At 43.0% G+C, this 22,124-nt stretch overlaps 1 protein-coding gene across 1 annotated transcript; it reads left to right on the forward strand.

Annotated features, from left to right (window-relative positions):
• The first annotated feature begins 8,984 nt into the window (after positions 1-8,984).
• LOC133022035 (protein FAM171B-like) lies at positions 8,985-21,908 on the forward strand. The gene is made up of 9 exons (XM_061089050.1): positions 8,985-9,165; positions 15,344-15,577; positions 17,075-17,167; positions 17,271-17,429; positions 17,997-18,167; positions 18,976-19,092; positions 19,388-19,511; positions 21,038-21,471; positions 21,508-21,908. Exons 1-9 carry the CDS (start codon positions 8,985-8,987, stop codon positions 21,906-21,908), a joined length of 1,914 nt encoding a protein of 637 aa, XP_060945033.1.
• Positions 21,909-22,124: the final 216 nt, after the last annotated feature.

The raw sequence follows: 22,124 nt of genomic DNA on the forward strand, positions 1-22,124 counted from the left end.
AATAGCATTTGTTCTTGTAACTCTTCCAGTTTAGCTGCATTTATTTGACAACACATGAAATTGGCCTTTTTCACCCAATTAACCAGACACACTTGTTTATCTTCCAATAAAAACACAATATTTGTCCATTTCTCATGGAAAACACATTATTCTGCATTTACTTTCCTTGACAGTTGCATTGTGTGCGATGTCACTGAAAAGCACCCTGATAGCTGTCAAGAAAAGAAAAGTGGATGCAGAATATTGTGTTTTCCATGATGCTTTTCATTGGTATTGTTCACACTGACACATCTGACAGAGATCACCCTGAATGACTGGGTGGTTCAATATCTGCTTTACTGTCTTTTATTGAAGCAAAAATAACTGCTGCCAAGAGAGTTGCTTAATTTGTATTTACACAATGTCTCACAGGCTGTATCCAGCCCGGCAGCTGGAGGTTCGTCTCCACTGAAACATCCAATACAATACATTAACTCCATTAAACTGACTGGAGATGCAACACCCACCACGCAAAGGTTTTAAATGTTTCTGTCCATTCTTGACTAGATCAATAAATACATTGTAAATTAATTGGGAACCACTTTGTTGAAAGTTTAATTACAACCAAGTCTATGACCATCCTCTGTTCTGTTCTGTATGTGGGGTGAAAATGTCAAGTTACAGACAATCACAGTATTTCCCCTCGGACAGAGCACGGCAGATGACAGATCAGCTCTGTGCTGGAGAAATGGATTTTAATTAGTGATCAATTATTTGATAGTGAATCACACCGATGTGGGTCAGAGATGGAGACGAGTCCAGAGCGATGCAATGAGGCTGCACTCATCCTCACGTCAGAGATCAGGGATTGATCCTGGTTTCAGTTACACTGAGTTTCTGTTGTTTTCTGTACTATGGTGCATACGCAAAGATATTATATATGTAGTCAATGCAGAATGACACTCACCAGAGACAGGTCCCAAAACAAACCCCAGATAGCAGGTGATCCTCTGGTAGCGCCGGAAACGACCATTATCCAGACGCAGCCCCGGGAGAAGATGGTGAAATTTCCCATCTGCTTCTGCTGATTCAAGAGCAAATACACAAACAACAGGATGCATTGTCTGCAACCAATATAGACGATGTGGAGATACACCTCAGGGTCATTGTGGATAAATAGATGAGGAGTCCAGGGATCAACAAACTCATTTTGATTCATCCTCTCTGCTGTTTCAATATATTTCCAACATCCCCTCCTTCTGTGTGACTGACGCCACGGGATCTGCAGAAGCTGTAGTGAGCTGCATCCTGAGCTTCTCACTTCGGTCTTTAATTAAACACAATCCAGCTGCCTTCAGTTGTTTGTCAATGAAAACTCGATCAAAAGTTCAAATAGTTGTCAGTTATTGTGGAGATACTTTTAGAGAGAGTGTCTGAGTTGTGTGTTGCAGCCTCACAGTCCTGATGTAACTTCCTGCAATGTCTCCCCCACCTGGAGTAACACAGTGATTGTCTGTCCGTCTGACTTTCCCAACTTTTCTAAAGTCTCTAAAATTATCTTCGGATCATATTCCTCGGCATGCCAGTGATTCTCGGGAAAAACACCTCATTAATGGCCGGTCATGCACCTTTGGGCGAGGGCTTACTCACCCTGTGACATTGTCTATCACTGTGTCATGTTTCCTGTCTTCCCCCCCCAGTGTCAGTTTGTTGCCTCTGGTCCAGCTCTGATATTTTGAAAGAGAGCACAGCTGCCAAGTCTGGAGGTGATTTTATAAACTGCTCGGACTAATTTAGGTAATTAAAAAAGCTGCAAGTAGATATAAACTGTTTTTTAAATTGCGTACAAAATCAGTGAGCCCCAGGTGTCTCCAGTGAAAGTTTCTAAAAATATCTGTTAAAACGTTCACTGCAGAGGCAGGTGTTTGTGGTGATGCCTCAGCTCTTTACTCCTAATGATCTTAATCACAAAATCCATCCTCCTCTTCCTCATCTCATCACTCTTCACAAATTTAAATAAGGAGAAATGTTCTGTTATCTTGGTTCAATGTATTTGTTGACGATTGAGCCGGAGAACCACTGATCTTAATGTTTTTCTGTGAGATTACGGTGTGAGGGAAGGATTCTGATGAGTTTGGCTTCAACTCAATATTGAGCCACGATTTCTGCCACGATGAAAAATCCTGATACAAAAATGGTGGAAAACACTTCAATGGTCTAAATGCACAACTTAGTTCTACATAGTTTTGTCACAGTAGTAGAACAAAAGTAATACTAGGGCTACGTTGTAGCACTTGCGGGCCCGAGCACCTGCACGTTGAAGCCTGTTGCGGTCGATGAAGAGAGCGATCGATGACCAAGCGCACGTCTCTGCATTGCATGCGTGTTGTGCACTGTGGCAAGGATAAACATTACACTTCCTGCGCCCGTCACGCATCGGTCCTTGCTTGGTAATTGCTCATTACGGTCCACGCTATCACACAGCACATCACACTGGGAAGATTTTATGTAAATCGAATGATATTTTGTAAAACAAAGCTTACTTCCTGTTTCCAGTAGATGGCGCCATCACTATTATTACGTACACACTAATATATCTGTTCAACTAGGAGCTCTGATGTAGCGTGAGCAGTTTTGTGTCAATTGGACAATGTAACAACAACTTAATTTTCACACTGATCAGCAGGTGGCGCTATGACCCTGAGCTAATATTAATATATAGATGTGTGGTCAGGATTGTGATCATAGGTCAGTAGTTCAGAGCCGGTTGGATAATGCAGAGTGTATTAACAAAGTACTTCCTGTTTCATGATGAATCAGTAGGTGGCGCTATGACACTGAGAAAATATTGACACATAGAGCTGGTCAGGCTTGGACTCTAATCAGGAGACAGAAGTTTGGTGGTGATAGGACAATGCACAGTGGAGTTATGACAACATCGTGTCCTTTGCCAAAGGAGACAATGTTGTTATCGATGTGCGGCGAAGGTTGATCCGTCGCCGCAAATCAATGTTTACACGATTTGAGCAAATGTCACAATTCTGACTATGGTCCAATGAGTTGACTGAGCTGTTTTGCACCCAGGAGCAGTGCATCAAAGTATAAAACATGTCACTTCCTGAAGCCAGCAGGTGGCGCTGTGATTTTTAGTAATGTTGTCTGTGTCCAGATTGGACTCTTGTCTTACATGTCTCGTTTGGACCCGATCGGACCAAATATGCCAGAGATACAGAAGGTCGTGTTTTGATGGCGTGTTATCAAACTTTGATGCAACGCCACGGTCACACGGTCACAGATGACATTCCCAGAAGTTGAAGTTGATCTGATGAAAGCCCTACGACATGTTCATCAAAATACAAATGTGGAAAATGGCCAAAATAGCCATTAAAGTCAAAATGGCGGGCTTCCTGTTTGGTCTAGCATATCTATCCAAGATACTTATTTGTTTGTTATGAAAAGACACATGTCCCTATAGATTTTTGTAGATGTCGGCCAATCGTAGTGCCGGGGCTGCCCTTCAGGAGGCCTTGGTCAGTTATTTGGCCACGGCCATTCCTTAAAACCATCTGAATGTCCGAAAGTTACAGCGATTTCGCCCTGAAAAAGCCCAAAATGGAAATACAAGTCCTTCGAAATACAATAGGGCCTCCCACCGCTCGGTGCTCGGGTTCTTTCAAACACATTCATGTCAGTGTAATTATAGATTTCTGTCTTTACAAAGTGAGAACTAAATATGTGTGATAAGGGAAGGTCAGTGTTTGATTGACAGCTGATCTCTGTGTGGAGCAGAAACGTCACCACGACGAACTTTGATCAACAAACATGGAGACAAAATAAGTTAAAGATTTACACACAGAATCTTAATCACTGCATTTAATGATTCAAGTCTATTTGAGTTTACAGAACTCAGCTGCAAATCCATTATAATAAACCCTAACTCCAGCATAGAGAGGCTGAGTGAATGTGGTCTGGACTCTGTGGAGGAGAGTCATGTTGTCAGAGACGCTAGGCCAATCGTAGTGCCTGGGATCCCCTTTTGGGGGTGCTGGTCAGTTTTTTTGCCACATCCATTCCTTAAAACCATCTGAATATCTTCAGGGGGCTGTTAATACACACATGTAGTTTGAGGGAGATAGACCCATGAACTCGGAAGTTATGGCAATTTTGGTTGTCATGGCGAGCTGATGAACTTTGATGCCACGCCATTAATAATGCGCTTGATGAAAAGTCACAGTACTCTTCTGGCTACATTATCAATGTCTTGAGACCCATTTGACACAGTTTGACATGGTTTCGCAAAGTGGATGAGGAGGAATACTTCCACATGTAAGACGTTCCAAAAACAAAACATTTCCTGTTGCCACCAGGGGGAGCTGTGATTTTAAAGTCATGGTGTCTTTGTAGATGTCATCAGGTCGCGACTCTTGTCTTATGTGTGTAGTTTGGACTCGATTGGACCAAATATGTCTGAGATACAGAAGCTCGTGTTTTGATGGCCCTTAATCAAACTTTGACGCCACGCAACGATCACATGGTGTGAAGAAAAGTTTAAATTCTAATAACCTTAGATCTCCACCTTGTTGTGATGACACTCATCTAAATTTTAAGTTGATCTGATGAAAGGACTACGAGAAGTATGTCAAAGTAAAAATGCGAAATATGGCCAAAATGGCCACTAAATCCAAAATGGCGGGCTTCCTGTTGCGTTTTTTATAATGCTTATTGACGCTTTTTTGTACGAATAGTCATGATACACCTTTGTACCATTTTTGGTGAAGATCGGTTATGTGGAAACCTAGGGGCTGCGTTCCAGGTGGCGCTGTTGATGCATTTTGCCACGCCCATTTCGAACACTCCAGAATACGTACATTTTCACCACTTTCTAATTTACTGCAAACTTAAAAAGATTTTTGAGCATGTTGAAGCCCTCAAAAAGCCAATTCACTACGCTCAGAATAATCCTTACAATTTCAATAGGACCCTTGACCGTTGTTGCTCGGGCCCTAATTAAGAACAAATTAACATAAACCTTTATATTAAAGTATATTTAATACTTAATATATATTTGCACATAATGAGAAGTAGTTTAGTGTCTCAGTTGACATGAATCATTGAGTTCACATCTATATAAGGAAAGCAAATGTGGATTTTGGTGACCTTGTGACCTGAGCTTGAAGTGGAAAAAAAAAAGTGCCAGAACTTCCCCTTAAATTGTTAAACTGAGTTTCAACAAGGGAATAAAAGTTACCAGAACATATTTCTTAATTTCATAAAATACATTTATTTAGTCAATGGGATGAATATTATATATTATATAATTATCCGATGAAAGAAAAGGAAGTCATCCAGCCGGGAAGCCCTTTTGTTCTCGGCACACTTTCTACATCTCTCTACTTTTAGTGTGTTGCCTCTGCATCATTATGGTTTATGTCCATTTCTAGAACAGAGAGAAGCAGACAGGCCGGAGTCAGCCTCACACGATGCCCCCTGGGTAATGCAGTTTATAATGACTCGCCCGAAAGCACCTGTCAGGGACATGAGAGCAAGATGAAGTCCCAGTAAACCACAGAGGGAAATGTAGAGGTGTCAGTACTGTGAAGTACTGGAGAGAATCAAATCAAATCAAAATCAAATCAAATCAAATATACTTTATTGTCCCTCAGGGAAATTTGTCTTGGGCCAAAGAGCCACAGCAGCTGCAGAACAGCACATTGTATAACAACAACAACAACAACAACAACAACAACAACAACAACAGTACACATGGACATATCACGTAAGACCCTGAAAAATAGTGAAACACCTAAAATGATAAAACACTAAAAGGATAAAACAAGATGAAAAACAGAACTTGGCATTAAACCTTACAAAGTGAGGTGGTGGATTTTACACTCAGGCTCTGTGACGTCTGCCTGATGGTAACGAGTCAGCCCCACATCATTAAACAAGACCTAAGCTACTTGACATATTAATATTATTGATCATTAAAGTGATTTATTTAACCTTTAGCAGCATCAAGGCCTTTAAGGACGAACCACACTGTTATTTCACAGGTAATGGGAACTTAATTTCAGTTTCATTAACCCAAAAGGCATATTAATGGGAAAGACGTCCGAAGTTAAAGATGACCGGAACCAGAAAGCCACAAAACACATTTTCCCACACGGTGAAACAGGATATTTTTTTGGCTTTATTAACATAATGCAATAAACCCTGCAGCATTGTGTGCTAGAAAAACAAAAGAGAAAGTCTATCTTGGTGCTGATAAGATTAATAGAGGAGAGCGGTCGGGGGACGGAGCCGAGAGCGAGCGCTCACTTCCAGGGTAAAGAGCGAGCAGATTTCCAAAACAGTCCCAGTAGATGCAAGTATTTATGTGAAGAAATGAACCATCACTGTATCTAATTTGTGGCAAATTGATCCCGGCGACTCGGGCTGTCATCAATCCTCCTGCCTGCGTGTAAGACTGCGATTTATATATTGTCGGAGCTAGTGGGACGTGGCTGGGAGGACGGATGTGTCCGCAGGATGAGCGATGGTGGTGGAGAAACCAGGATGGATTCACTCGTGCTTAAAGTGACTTGAAGCTCCACGTGGCAGACGTCAGCGAGGGAGACGACCTTCAGGGGCAAGGTCACAGATTGGGAATGAATGATCATGTTTAATGCATCGATTATTGGTTATTGATTGACAAATATAATACTAAAAGTCTCGATGAACTTATGTTTTACTTGGAAATAAAACTTTTGACTCATATGTGGGCTTTTTGTCAGCAGGGGGCACCAACGCCTGTCGTGGCCGACCACAGCAGACGGTCACACACGTGTTGGCTGCAGATCTGCTGGTCTGGCAAAAATCGAACAGGTCAACACATTGAGGCGTTTCTGACTGAAGGATGTGATCATCTGGGATGTGGTTATCTGGGATGTGGTTATCTATGATGTGGTTATCTATAATGTGGTTATCTGTGTGCAGGATACAGTTTTACATATTTATGCAATCATGTAGAGACATGTGAGACACTGAGGATACATACTGGATACATGAGTGGAAACAATGAAAAATGAGAAGAGTCTGGTAATTACGGACACTTCTCTCTCCTGCGCCATCATCAAAACATGACGAGGCAATATTTGATCCAAGAATAGTGATTCTATTTTATAGGATAAAGAGGAGGTACAGCAAGTTCGCCCGATTCTTGGGGCTCTCATGAATGTTAAAGATTATTACTCAGATTAAAAACAACATATTGTTTCTGTAGGTGAGCTGACATTGTATTACCTCCATCTAGTGGTAGAAGTCAGTTGATGCACATGCTTAGAGACAGCAGAGTAATTAACTTTCTGACAAATTCGAAGCATAATATTTACAAATGGCACCAGATGTTCACACATGTTCAGATTTGGGAAGTCTCCAGTGCTGGATTTCTTTTAATCCTTATGCTAGAAGTCTGTTAATGAAGTATAACTAATGAGAACTTGGGTAATGAGGCCAATAACCGACCAATCAAGGACTCAGCCCTGTGAGGCAGTGGTTTTCAGAGGGGGGGTCATCTATTAAAAATGATCATGATATATATTCAGTGTTTAATACATGTCTGAAATCTTCCGAAGACTTAACTCTTGTGTTGTTCTTTCACATAATAAAGCTCAAGTTATTCCAAGAGAAATACATGAGGGGGGGGGGTCCCAGGAATATCTTATTTTATCTTGTAGGGGTCCTTGTTTGAGAAAAATCCTCACATTTTGCAAAATAAAAAAGTTATTGATACAAATTAAAAAGAAAAGGAATACAATTAAAACTGAGTTTAAGTGCGTTTACCAAATAATTGCTAAATGTAGAATAATAAGACAACTTTTGCTATTAAATTTTGAAAAGGGGTTTTTGGTCCACAACATTACTTTCACTTCTCTAGCTTATATTTGTCACTATTAGTATTATTGAATATTACTTAGGAAAGAGTATTTTGATGATGATCCTCTTTCACAAGATAGATACATAGATTGATAGATAGATAGATAGATAGACAGACAGACAGACAGACAGACAGACAGACAGACAGACAGACAGACAGACAGACAGACAGACAGACAGACAGACAGACAGACAGACAGACAGACAGACAGACAGACAGACAGACAGACAGACAGACAGACAGACAGACAGACAGACAGACAGACAGACAGACAGACAGACAGACAGACAGACAGACAGACAGACAGACAGACAGACAGACAGACAGAGATACAGAAAGAGAGAGACAGACAGATGATTGAGACAGATGGACAGATAGACAGATAGACAGATAGACAGATAGACAGATAGATAAATATATAAATAGATAAATAGATAAATAGATAAATAGATAAATATATGGACAGACAGACAGACAGACAGAGGGACAGACAGACAGACAGACAGATAGACAGATAGATAGATAGATAGATAGATAGATAGATAGATAGATAGATAGATAGATAGATAGATAGATAGATAGATAGATAGATAGATAGATAGATAGATAGATAGATAGATAGATAGATAGATAGATAGATAGATAGATAGATAGATAGATAGATAGATAGATAGATAGATAGATAGATAGATAGATAGATAGATAGATAGATAGATAGATAGATAGATAGATAGATAGATAGATAGATAGATAGATAGATAGATAGATAGATAGATAGATAGATAGATAGATAGACAGACAGACAGACAGACAGACAGACAGACAGACAGACACACAGACAGACAGACAGACAGACAGACAGACAGACAGACAGACAGACAGACAGACAGACAGACAGAGCACTGGGCCTCGGTCAGTCAGCAGATTAAAGGGGAGGAGTTAGCTGCAGCTCTGTTGACACAGCGCATCTAAGTGAAGAAGAGTGAACTGGGAGAGATGGCGCTGGACTGATCTCCCTCCTCTTCCTCTTCTCCTCTTCCTCCTGGAGTTCCTCCTCAGCCTGCAGACCCGGTGTGAGGAGCGAGCAGTCATGTTGATCCGGCTCATCTCTGCACTCCTCTTCCTCATCTTCCTCCTCAGAGCCTCCGCGGAGCTGGGTGCACAGAGCCCGGGACGCGACCTGCATCACAACGACCGGAACTTTTCAGACCGGGATCACATGGGACCAGAACTCATTCACACCCAGCAGCCCGAGCTGGACCCACTGCCAGGTTCGTACTGGATCCACTGGATCAAAACTCAACGATAGAGCTGGAGTGCAACATGAACATAAACCACACTGGGACAGTAAACAGCCACGTTTATTTATTTATTTATTTATTGACATATTTATTTCATATTTCTGCTAAAATCACAGTATAAAGGCTTTTTTTTTGTATCAGATTCTATTCTAACAGTCGTCCTGGTTCGTCTGTATCAGGATGAATCTGCTGATGAGTAATAAGTGGAGCTGCTCTCGCCTCCTGAGCAACAGTTTCTCCATCTGTCTCTGTTTACAGCATCACAACCAAACACGACACAGTTATATCACAACAACATTCTCACTGGAGCGTGAAGGAACGTGTGCAGGGCCCACATCATAATAATCATAACAATAATCTATTCCAACCACCACAGACTGAATCTATTGTTTGTTTTTTTTAATCATAATTCACATCTTCTGCTGCTTCTTTAAATTATGTAAGTGCAAATATAACCCCCCTCCCCCCCCCTCTCCTCTCTGTCCCCCTCCCACCAAAAGTATGTCAGAGACGCAGGCACGTCTCACAGCCGTCCTCTTGTTTACAGCCGAGCAGTGGACAGGATCTGAAAGAGGGATTTGTGACCCGTGTTCACTTCAGCATCAACGGATTCATGACTAATTCATGCTCCAGTAGGAGTACATGGCTCAGCACGTGACCCACCCCCCTATCTCTCCCCCTAAGCCTGAGCTTGTTCTCCATTTATCACTTGGAAATGTCCCCAAGCATTCTGATGTGTCTTGTATCCTCCTCCTCCTCCTCCTCCTGCCAAACCATCTCCTCCTCCTCCTCCTCCTCCTTGCTTCCTGTCCCAGCACCACATTCCCCGAGGGAAGGAATGACTCTCAACTTTCTACTTCTACTTGACGAATAAAATAAATATACAAAAGTACAAACAGGGCCTTCTCCCGTGAGCCAGATGGTCGACTGTCGTTCGCTTCTTAAAGAGCAAATCCACTTTTCCTCTCTTCCCCTAGGGAGCATTTTAATAACTTGACAACATGTCCTGTGGGTGTAAAGAGCATCGGCTCCTCATCAACTCCACCCTGAGCATCCTTTGTCCTCAGACGGCATGTATCAGATCTGTATACACCCCCTCTCTCTCTCTCTCTCTCTCTCTCCATCAGTGGAGTATATGGCTTAATTCCAACACACATACACACCAGCATGTGGAGAGGGTAGGGGGTGGTGGAAGGGGGGGTCACCAGAGATAAGTCCCATCTGTTGGTCCTGCACGGCCTCACAGAAATGACCAGTCAACATGTTTTTGTTTCCTCCTTTTTTTTGATTCTCTGTGGAAGGATGTGAAACACAGACACACACACACACACACACACACACACACACACACACACACACACACACACACACACACACACACACACACACACACACACACACACACACACACACACACACACACGCACACACACACACACACAGAAACAGACAGAGACACGTAATTTATAACTTAAAGAATAAATTTACAAACACACAGAACACACACAAATAACAGGTATATAATACAAAATATGATTTAGAGAGTACAGACAAAAGAGTTATGCAATAAATACTGTAAATATAATATGATTTGTATCTAAAATTGAAAAACCGTTTCAATTTGATATCATATAATAATGAAGACTTGCAAAAACTAGTGCTTAACAACTCATAATTCAAATATTCATGTACCTCTCAATGGTAAATTAAAGAAAGCCATAGCAAATATATATATATTGCCAAATTCAATTACTCAAATGTTCTTTTGTCATCGTGTTAATTACAGAACTTCACTGGTTTAAACGTTAACATCTTGAGGCTTTTACATTGCAGAAAATCAAAGCCCTTTATTAAAATCCTACAATATTCTTCCCAAAAAACATCACTGAACACAACACCCCATATCTGACTGGACAGCAGCACAGTTACATAACACTGTATTCGAGTGATAGAGGAATATATTCCTCTCCTGCGCCTGTGGCCTCACTCCGTCCCTTTCAATATACTTCATAAACCTCTCTGTGGCGTGTTTCATTTTCAGCCAAATGAGGAGATTACAGTAATCTGGCCACGGCACACCTCCACTTCAGATTGAGTGACCCCCCCCTTCTGTTCAGTTTGGCCACTAAGGCTGGAACCCAGGGAAAGAGGAGAAGGGGGAAGGGGGGCTCAGACCAAAAACACACGTCCTGTTGTCCATCTGCACTGGCAGCGTTCAGGTTCTCATCCCCAGGGGTCGATGCTAACTAGGGTTGCAAAATTCCGGGAATATTCAAAGTGGGAAACATTCCATGGGAATTTACGGGAATATACGGGAATTAACAGGAATTAACGGGAATAAACGGAAATATACGGGAATTAACGGGAATAAACGGGAATAAACTGGAAATGTTGTGGGTAATTTATACTAACTGTATTTACCTTTTCATATACAGACATTAATATAAACATTTTGTTTTGTCATAGGCTGATTTGAGCCCTGAGGAAACTTTGGGCACTTGACTATATGCTTCTGCATCGTTGTGTCATTCTAAACATAGGTCTTTGCACAGTATTTGCAAATGTACACAGCCTTTCCTTCTACATTGGATGGGGTGAAATGTCTCCACACATGAGAGAGTGCACGTGGCATTGTTCTGTAGAATAAGATGAGAAAAAAGTTTGTAAAAAAACGCTTATGCAATGCCAGAGATATAAATAGTTAGCCAAACAATTGGAATCTTCTGTAAACATATTTTACAATTGATGGATAAACGTATGGAAATAGGCTAGATGAACAGATGAACAATCCTCAATCAGCATGCTAATATATTTTCCCCAGTAATATCATCGAAACTTACCTGACTAGTCCTGCACTCTACAGCAGGCCTCAATAGCCCTGCTGTAGAGTGAAGCATGCTGGGAATTATCTGTGCATGTGATGGAAGAATGCACAGTGGAGGCTTGAAACTCAACGTTCCATACATCTTTAAAATAGAGTTTTGAATGATGTTTTTATTGCTCAGCGTTTAATTTGCGCATTTTTTTTTTTTTTTTCAAAATTCCCAAAATTCCCGAGCTAAACTTCCCATGGAAAGTTTCCGGAAAGTTTCCGGAAATTTACCGGAAACTTTCCACCCCTTTGCAACCCTAATGCTAACGCAGCCAAATGTAGATATTTGTCATATGGAGGCTTGAAAACGAAGGAGCCCCCCCACTCTCTGTGCACTCCTGATCAAAGGGAATTGTTAGGGGCCTGTTGGATGTGGGCTGATCTGGTTATCTGGCTCCGGCTCTCGCTGACATGGTGTGAAAGCTGGTGGCTTCGTGAGTTCTCAGCAGAGCTTTGGCAGATCGTTTAGCGGCCGGATTACGAGCGATCGGACCGGCTGCAGATTCAACCGGTGCCACCGTCAAGTGCTGAATTGTCAACATCACACAAAGATGCCGGGGACGAACAGAGACGGCTGCTGTGGCCGTGCTGCTTCACGGATAAAAAAAGAAAAGTGCAGGGAGGACGTTTTTATGGCCTCGAAGCACAAAATAACCATGATGCAGTGCTCTGTAGCTGAGGAGGGCAGAGGATGAGGCAGCTGCTCAGATTTATGTGTCTCCCCATAAACTCACTCGCTGGCCTCGACTCCACAGGAACAGTAGAGAGTATTTATAGCAGGGCAGAAGGTGCCGGTGCTTTACACAGAACTCTGGAGTCTGAGCAGTTTCTCTGAAGCATTGTTCTGTGGCTCCATCAGTATTTGCTGTAGGAACCTTTTGTTAACTTTTTTCCAGCTGGTCTGTTTTTCGCTGTAACTTTATCTTGTGCTACTTTCAAGATATTCATAAATTTTTACCTCACTGACTTATTCTTTAATACAGAAATTCTTATGTTAATATATTTTGGACAATAACAGGACAGCGGAAATAAGCCGGCAACATAACACTGACATATTTCTGAAGATTCAAGATACACAAGCACGTCCAGTGGCCTTTGTTACGACTCCTGAAGAGAACAGTGATATATTATCACTTTGTAGAGTTGTCACACAGACAGTGGCCTAGACGGTGAGAAAAAATGAATCCATGAACACCAAAACAATTATCTGAGAGGGTCTAAGGTCCTGTTCAGTCCTGGAATTAACATCCATCCTGAGAGAATAGATCACATTACAAAACATCCTGTCTCCTCTGACCACCTGTGATTGGATCTCACTCCCCAGCTCTATATGCAAATCATTTCGAAAAAACCAATTACGTGGTTTTCCGAATAAACCGATGTGTACCATGACAATGTGTGTGTGTAGGTGTGTGTGAGTGTGTGTATTGTCCGAGATAAGGTGAAAGAGAGCGAAGTCAGGAGGGGTTGAGTGCATAAACATAATAAACAGCTATGCTATCGAATAAGATATTACCCACTTCAAAAACAGTAAATGTTATTACCAGGTATAAATAGAGTCTTGAATATTCAGGGTTTAAATTGCTTATAAACACTTGAACATACATCAGGTTGATAAGAACTTCCTAAAAAAAACGAAAACATCTTTAAGAAAAATGTATGTGACGTGTACTTATGTCCCATCTGTCGTCCATCTTTATAAACAGTGTATTGGTTTATACCAGGGGTGTCCAAACTTTTTGTCCCGAGGGCCACATACAGAAAAAAATACCAAGGACTGGGCCACTCACGCCGCCACGCCCCCCTGCCCTGGAGTGGACTGTTGACAGTTGCGTCGCTCAGGGCGGGGGGGGCGTGGCGGCGTGGCGTTCTGAGGGACAGCTAGCAAGTCAGCAAAGCAATTCACCAGTTAACGTTTTTTGTTGAAGACAACCTTAGAGACACCTTCTTTGCCGACTGTTTATTACTTTTTCTGGAGGACAAATTTGTCCCTGATCATTCTGCACAGCTTCGTAGACTCGTCGACCTGCAAACCGACGTCAGCCAAATCTCCTTCCAGGAATGCAGGTCTTCTGCGTGTCCTTGTATTTAGTCAGTGACGGGTTATACAAGTGGTCATACTTTCAGATATCTTCTGCCAAGTGCTCTTCTATTTGGTCCATATCCGTTCTTCTAAATCTTCCTTGGTTTCTGCAGGTATTATGGGGCATGAAACCAGAAATATGACTCTGGAAAGGATGTAGTTAGCGGACCAATCACAGCCTTGCGGGCTGCGTGAGGCTTGCGTAGCTTTGTCGTATAGTTACAAAAATTGGTGAATGCACGCAAGCACGAAAGAAGGAGCATGCAAGGGGCTCTTGCGTGCCCCTTCTTGCGTGTCTCTGAAATTGCAGAAGCATGCACCGGCCTCTCCACTGTTGAAGAAGCCTGGCCCCATAAAGCAAAACAAAGTGCTTCAAGCAAGTGCCATTTGAGCGCTACTAAATTTTTTTTTTTTTTTTTATAAATTATATTTTTAGACATTGATGCGGGCCAATTAAAAATGGATGGCGGGCCGCAGTTGGCCCGCGGGCCGTAGTTTGGACACCCCTGGTTTATACAGATATTTGATAATGAATGGAGCAGCTTTATTGTGTGTCCCCAGCTTCACAGAGAGAAGTGTTGTGTTACTGAACATTCCTTCATTGTGATGCCACACTGCACCTCGTCCTGAACTTGCTGTTGGACGCTGGTGCCCAGTGGGAAAGTGGCTAATTGGTGTTTGTGGATAAGATGTCACTCTGTCAGTATAGGTCCTGCATTGGGATTGTTTTGGAGCCACCTGGAAACGCAGCCTTCCCCCCCCGAGAGTCACTTCATTGGAAATATGTAGTGTCCTCGGCTGCCTGCATGCTAATGTAGCATAACGCTGAATCGAGTGCTTACTTTGTTGCTCTAATTGCTTGATTTTACCATTTGTATTTGTGTCCACCCTCTTGGAATCTGCTGGGATTCATTGATTGATATCCTCCAGGGATTCTGCAAATTAGTTTTCCTGTTGTGTTGACAGTGAAACCTCCGAGCCTGGAGGGTTATTTGTGAATGCAGCCAACTCCAGTAAAGCTTCTACTGCATAAAATAGTTAGATGAAATAATAAGAACACCTTAGAGTAGGATGTGATTTCATCAGATTTAAAGTTCTGATCATATTTGGACTTTTATTCACCTTCACACCCTCCCGTCATGTTTCTCTCAAAGCAGCATCTTTGACTAACTCTCTTTCTCCCCCCCCCCAAGGTTCTGCCTTTAACCTGAGAGTCCAGGTCAGTGACGTGCTGAGTCGGCAGCCCCTGAGCAAGGCACTGGTGGAGGTTTACGTCAACTACACCGTCGCCAGCGCTGCGCTCACAGGGGGGGATGGCGGCGCTTTGCTCCAGGTCCCTTACCTCGTCGGTGTGCCCGTCACAGTCGTGGCCAGCAGGGGGGGCTACATCCGCACACTGCTGCCCTGTCAGACCAGCAGGATGCCCAGTAAGATATTGAATGTCAGAGTGTGAGTGAGACTTCAGTGTGAGTGAGACTTCACCTTTTTATCAAGTCAGAAAATCTTCTGATCCACGAGGCTTAGCTCAGTCCATCGCACCGTTTCACTCTCTGAGGAATCAGTGAGTAACAGTTTCTATCAGCTGCTGTCGAGCCCGGTCCCTTCTGGACCAGACAGCGTGTTCGTTGATTCGAGGTTCAGGTGGGAAAGGTTAATAATTTAGACAAGTTCAGTGTTCAAAAGTTTCACAGTAATACGTTTATTGTATAAGAACAATACTTACAGAGAATCTCTGGAGTTCTGCCGGACACGTCACCAGGTCACTGGATCATGTCGAGAAGAAGCCCCCACTTTTCCAAGTCCACAGTATTTGTAAGAGACACAGCGTGCAACACAGAGGCGGTTCTTTTCTTGAGGGCACTCAGCCATTGGCCAGATGTGTACTGTCTCTCAAAGTGCAGTTTTTTGCAAGCACATCATTGTGAGAGAAGATTTACTCCACCAGGTGTCTCTATCAAGAAGGGAGTTTTTTTACAGTGGAGAGACCAAGCAGATTAGACCTTAGAGGAGGAGTTCATATGTTTTTCCCATAATAATTCATGAAATGGTTCATTGTTTTAGTCCTCTCTCCTTCCTGAGAATCCGTGCTTTCATTATCTCAAATCTCAAGATGAATTTCCTTCTTACGCTTTCCCCAAGTTGCACTTTGCAGTCAGTTTAACACTCAAATGGTTACGCTCTGTGTTTGACCCTGTGCCTGAGTCCAGAAGTTATACATTACTCCAGATGAAACAAACAGTTGTAATATTGTTAATTCTATAGACTATACAGCTAATATTGATTCACAGGGTATAAATGTAGGTAAAATATAGTAAAATATATTGATAAGATAGAGAACAAAACATAGATATCTCAACACTGCACACTGTGGAGTTGTGTGTGTGTGTGTGTGTGCGTGTGTCTCTGAGTGTGTATTTCTTAGACATATGTGAGAGCAGTGGTTTTGTTTTCCAGGCGAGTAACTTAAAATAGTGTCCTGTGACTGTATTGACATGCTTTACTGATTTTCTATACTTTATGTTTGTCATCGCAAGACCAATTTCTGCTCCGCATAACTGCATTTTGAATAAAGCACCCAACACATACATACGTCTATTCAGTGTGTGTGTGTGTGTGTGTGTGTGTGTGTGTGTGTGTGTGTGTGTGTGTGTGTGTGTGTGTGTGTGTGTGTGTCTGTGAGTGTGTGTGTCTTTTGTCCCCAATGCTCTTTTGCACTCTGCGGTGCTGTGACGCATAAAACTAAATCTTGAATCTTAAGCTCCAGCTATTGTAGTGGAAACTTCCCTCATTTCTTTCCTCTGTGTGAGGCGTAATCGGCCACTTGATGAAATACGATGTTCCGCTGCCATCTAGTGGATGGACAGATAACTCTGAAACAAAATCCTGATTATTCACTGTGTGTCTTCCCTCCTCTTCTGTTGCAGTATTTTCATCAGTGACCATGTCACTACTGGGTCTCAATCAAGGGAACATCTGGCTCTTTGAGGATTCTGTCCTGATCACTGGAAAAACATCTGGTATTTATTATATTCACACACACTTTCTCTCTGTCTTGATACATATCTTAACACATTAAATATTTACTGCTGTTATTTTCCATGTGTTTCTTGTTATTTGTAGACGCTCTGTCGCAGCCGGTGGTCCAGTTCCCACAGAGTCTCCTGAATCTAACGGAGGACACTAACCTCACCTCGGTCAGAGCTTACCTGACCGTCCCCCAGCTGTCGTCAGAGAGCGAAGGCTTTCTCAACACTGTGGGCATCGTGGGCAGCAAGTCAGGTAAATACGTGTGTGTGTGTGTGTGTGTGTGTGTGTACAAAGTGGACCCACAGAAATATGTTCATACAATAAGTCCTTGCTTTCTCTAAGTACTCTAACCCCATGTCTGAGGTATTCACACAAACAGATATAAAGCATGAGGAGGACATTGCAAACCCTCCATGTGCTGTAGATCTTTTTTTTATAATGTAATAATAGTATTTTATAATGACAACTTCATGACAACATAACCCAGACACTGGGGGAATGAATTCTCTTTGAAAAGCGAGAGCTCTCTCGACCTCTCTCTCCTCCCCACCTCCTCCTCACATTATTTAAACCAAATGAGGATGATTAATCGTTGACGGAGAGTCACTTTGTCATTATCTTACACATTAAACCAGTTTATCCAATCAGCAGTCAGTACTGTCAGTCAATCTGCTGATTCTGTTGCCCTGGTAACGCTCAGCCAGAGGAATCTGACTTGACATATTTCTTACGAGAAAAGATCTAAGTTAGCAGATTGAACATTGACCCAGAGGAGGTGGAACTCAGCTCCTCTTCAGCAGCTTGTCCTGTTGTTTCCAGGACTCGTCAGCGTGGAGCTGAGCCCGATGGCGGCCGTGAGTGTTCAGCTCTTCTCAGGAGACACGGAGCTACAGGTGAGCGGCTCCGTGCAGCTCAGCCTCAGCGTTCCCGACAGCTGTGGCCTTCAGATGTCCAGCGTGGTCCCAGCGTGGTTCTTCAACCGGACCACTGGTGAGTGGGAACCATCATTATGTCTAAAAAACCCGACCCGCTGCTCTGCTGATTCAATGACTGACATCTGGACTGGTGTGATGCCTCAGTTGGGAGGTTCTTGACATTTTCTATTCCCCCCCGTGGAGAAACCAGGTTCTGATCATTCACTCACACCCACTCGAAGGCTCATAACTTCTGTGAACTCTTTATCTCGACCAGACAGAGATAGAGAGAGTATATCACTGGATGAGGGAGACTCCAGCTCTCTCTCACTCTGCCGGTTCCTCAGCTTGATGTGTGAATGTTGAAACCACCAGTCTCCTGTGTAAAGACCTTATATACAGTCTATGGTAAAGACTTGAAGACTCCCTGCAAACAGCCCACCTATGGATCAGGAGGTAGAGCGGGCTGTCCATTAACCACAGGGTCTACGGCTCGATCCCAGGGTTAGAAGTACCCTTGGGCAAGATACTGAGCCCTGATTTGCCCCTGGCGGCCGTGCCAACAGTTTACGAGTGATTCACATAGATGCACTGTGTGTATGAATGGGTGAATGGCAAAAAATGTACTGGAAACCACTCTGACTGGTCATCAAGACAAGAAAACTGCTAGAAAAAACACCAAATAAGCAAATAAGTCCGATTTTAGAGATGGATTAGGTTGATTCTTCTTTTTCTTATTCATACTATGTTTTAATGCAGATTTCAAGAAAACCTACAAGATCTATTGAAGGATTTATGAGACTGTTGCTGGTGGAAGTTGTACAGTTAAGAGATTATTTTGTGAAAACACTGTTGACGTGTCTGTTTGATTTGTTTCCTTCCAGGCGGGTGGATGAGAAAAGGCCTCGGGAAGCTGGTGTCAGTCGATGGGAAACTCTTGTGGACGTTCACAGCTCCTCACCTCGGATACTGGATCGCAGCTCCTCTGTCATCTAGCAGAGGCAAGTGTGTTCACCATAGTGTTGATTAAAAGCTAAACATAGATATCAGTTCTCTGTATTTATATCTGAGACACCCATCTATGGCATATAGAACATGATGACGCTCTGGTTATCACTTAAAATGTAAATATCAAACAAATGTATGAATGGAAAGAAATTAACCAATGAACTGTACAAACTGGATTTTTAGTAGGAAATCGTTTTCAGAAAAATGTATTATCTTAAAAGTAATTTTCTCAATCTATGGAAACTGTCCTGGGAATTATTTTATCCTCTTTTTTCACTTCTGCTCCAGGTTTTTTTGGACTTGCTCTTCCCATTGACTTCATCCTGCAGCATTCGTCTCTCCTGCTGGTCGTACTGGGAGGAACGCTGGTCATCATCATCTGTCTTCTGGCTGGATTGTTGTGTCATCGCAGGTACACTGACTTTTATATGAAACTAGTCTACACAGTGTATCCTGTGTGTGGTCACTAGGGTTGCAAAATTCCGGGAATATTCAAAGTTGGAAACTTTCCATGGGAATTAACGGGAATATACTGGAAATGTGGTGGGTAATTTATACTAACTGTATTTACCTTGTCATATACAGACATAAATATAAACATTTTGTTTTGTCATAGGCTGATTTGAGCCCTGAGGAAACTTTGGGCACTTGACTATATGCTTCTGCATCGTTGTGTCATTCTTAACATAGGTCTTTGCACAGTATTTGCAAATGTACACAGCCTTTCCTTCTACATTGGATGGGGTGAAATGTCTCCACACATGAGGTAGTGCACGTGGCATTGTTCTGTAGAATAAGATGAGAACAAAGTTTGTAAAAAAACACTAATGCAATGCCAGAGATATAAATAGTTCCAAACAATTGGAATCGTCTGTAAACATATTTTACAATTGATGGATAAATGAATGGAAATAGGCTAGATGAACAGATGAACAATCCTCAATCAGCATGCTAATATATTTTCCCCAGTAATATCATTGAAACTTACCTGACTAGTCCTGCACTCTACAGCAGGCCTCAATAGTGCTGTAGAGTGAAGGATGCTGGGAGTTATCTGTGCATGTGATGGAAGAATGCACAGTGGAGGGTTGAAACTCAACATGCAGTGTGTGCTGCATTCCATACATCTTTAAAATAGAGTTTTGAATGATGTTTTTATTGCTCAGCGTTTAATTTGCGTATTTTTTTTTTTTTTTTCAAAATTCCCCAAATTCCCGAGCTAAACTTCCCATGGAAAGTTTCCGGAAATGTACCGGTAACTTTCCGCCCCTTTGCAACCCTAGTGGTCACGTTATTAAAATTAGAGGATTTGAAAAACATTTAAAGACACTTGCTGGTTTTGTCACACACCAAATGATTCTGGTTGTATTTATGAGTAAATCCCTCTCTGCAGATGACATATATAATATATCCAGTGAGTTCCGCTCACTTACCCACATCACAGCTAATTGAACTACGTCTGTGTGACAGTGTCACGTCCTCACGGCGCCAAAGCTTAACCACAAGTGATGTGTTTAGGGATTTACTGAGAAGAAGTCCTGCAGGGGCGATTTGAGAAATTGTTGTGACACTTCACTGAAAGTTTGGTAAATCAAACCTCTGAGCGAGCGGCAAACTTTACCCAGACGCTTTTTAAAAAAGCCCCCAGGACACGATTATTCTGTCGTGTTTCATTCGAGTTTTCCTTTAAAAACACCCAAGCTGTTTAACAATTAGGTTCCTACACGGCCGGTACCCGAACAGATTCCAGGGCCTGAGCATCGCACAAGTCTAGTTAACATTACACCAGAGTGTGTGTGTTGTAAATTTGTGTATTGCACTGTCCTGCATAGTCAGTGTTTGCAGGATGAGCTCTCGGACAAAATAAATAAATAAAATATCATGTTTCATTCCCTTGTCCTGACTCTGCTTAAAGCAAATGTTTTGTCTTTACAGCAGAAGTTCCCCGAGTGTCTCTCAGACAAAGAGGATCCTGCCGCTGACGAGAAAAGACCAAACCACCTCCACGTGTGACGATGACGTCTTTGAGCTTCAAGCACACGACGGACTTCACCAGCCTCTCGTAGAAAATCATCACAACGGCAGCGTGATAGCCAATCCCGGCGCCGTGAGCGTCTCCGAGCTGGACCTCCACCCCGGACCGAAGGATGTGACCTGTTTATTTAAAACCACAGAGCAGATGAGATCTCTGGCTGAGAATCTGTTTTTCTACAACCAGCCTGTTGCCATCCTCCACGCCCCGGCATTCTTCCATGTGGAGGAGCAAGAGGAGCTCAGCCAGTGGAGCCGGTCGGCCACGCTGCCCCGGGCGGGGGGGTCAACCGGCGCCGCCTCCGAGCCGCTGAGTGAAGACAGCTTCACCCCGACACAGAGCAAAGGTTCGACTTCGACCCAGACCCAGGAGGGAGAGACCGAGGACCAGCTGGGAGTCCTGGAGGAGCCCGGCACCAGCACGGCCCGGGGTCACTTCGGCCTCCCGGAGTCAGCGTCCGTCCCGGGGACGTTAAACAGAATCAGGGACAACAGACACTCGCTTCTCGCCTTCGGAGAGTTCTCTGGAATCCCACAACCTCAAACTCCCCGGGCCTGGTTCGTGTCGCTGGAGGGAAAACCTGCGGCCGAGATCCACTACGCCGTGTCGGAGCAGCAGAGGAGACGGAGGCCGGTGGACAGTCGGGACACCAGCTTGGACTCGGGGGTGGACATGAGTGAACTGAACCCGTCGACCGGGAGGAGGACCGTGACCCTGGAGCGCAAGGCCACCTTCGTCAAAAGCACATCTGGCAGCAAACCTCCAGCTCCACAGTGAAAAGCCTTGAACACAGAACTGGTAGATTGAGCAGAATCATTTTCCGTCTATGACAAATCTCGTAGTGACCTCGTTAGTTTAATATTCACATCTGCTTCCCAACAACCTGTCTCACCTCTTCTCTCCGGCCTCAAGGCTCCAGTTTGAACTAAACTCATCCAAAATACCTTTCAAGTGTCAAATAATAATATAACAAACTCATGATTCAAATCGTAT

This window comes from Limanda limanda, chromosome 16, assembly GCF_963576545.1.
Source record: "Limanda limanda chromosome 16, fLimLim1.1, whole genome shotgun sequence".
Classification (NCBI taxonomy): Eukaryota; Metazoa; Chordata; class Actinopteri; order Pleuronectiformes; family Pleuronectidae; genus Limanda; species Limanda limanda.

Excerpts from the sequence above, each read along its gene's own strand:
- LOC133022035 (XM_061089050.1), top strand. The coding sequence starts at position 8,985 with ATGTTGATCCGGCTCATCTCTGCACTCCTCTTCCTCATCTTCCTCCTC. Across the intron at positions 17,430-17,996 it reads CATCGTGGGCAGCAAGTCAG|GACTCGTCAGCGTGGAGCTG; the intron begins GTAAATACGTGT and ends TGTTGTTTCCAG. Across the intron at positions 19,512-21,037 it reads GGATTGTTGTGTCATCGCAG|AAGTTCCCCGAGTGTCTCTC; the intron begins GTACACTGACTT and ends TCTTTACAGCAG.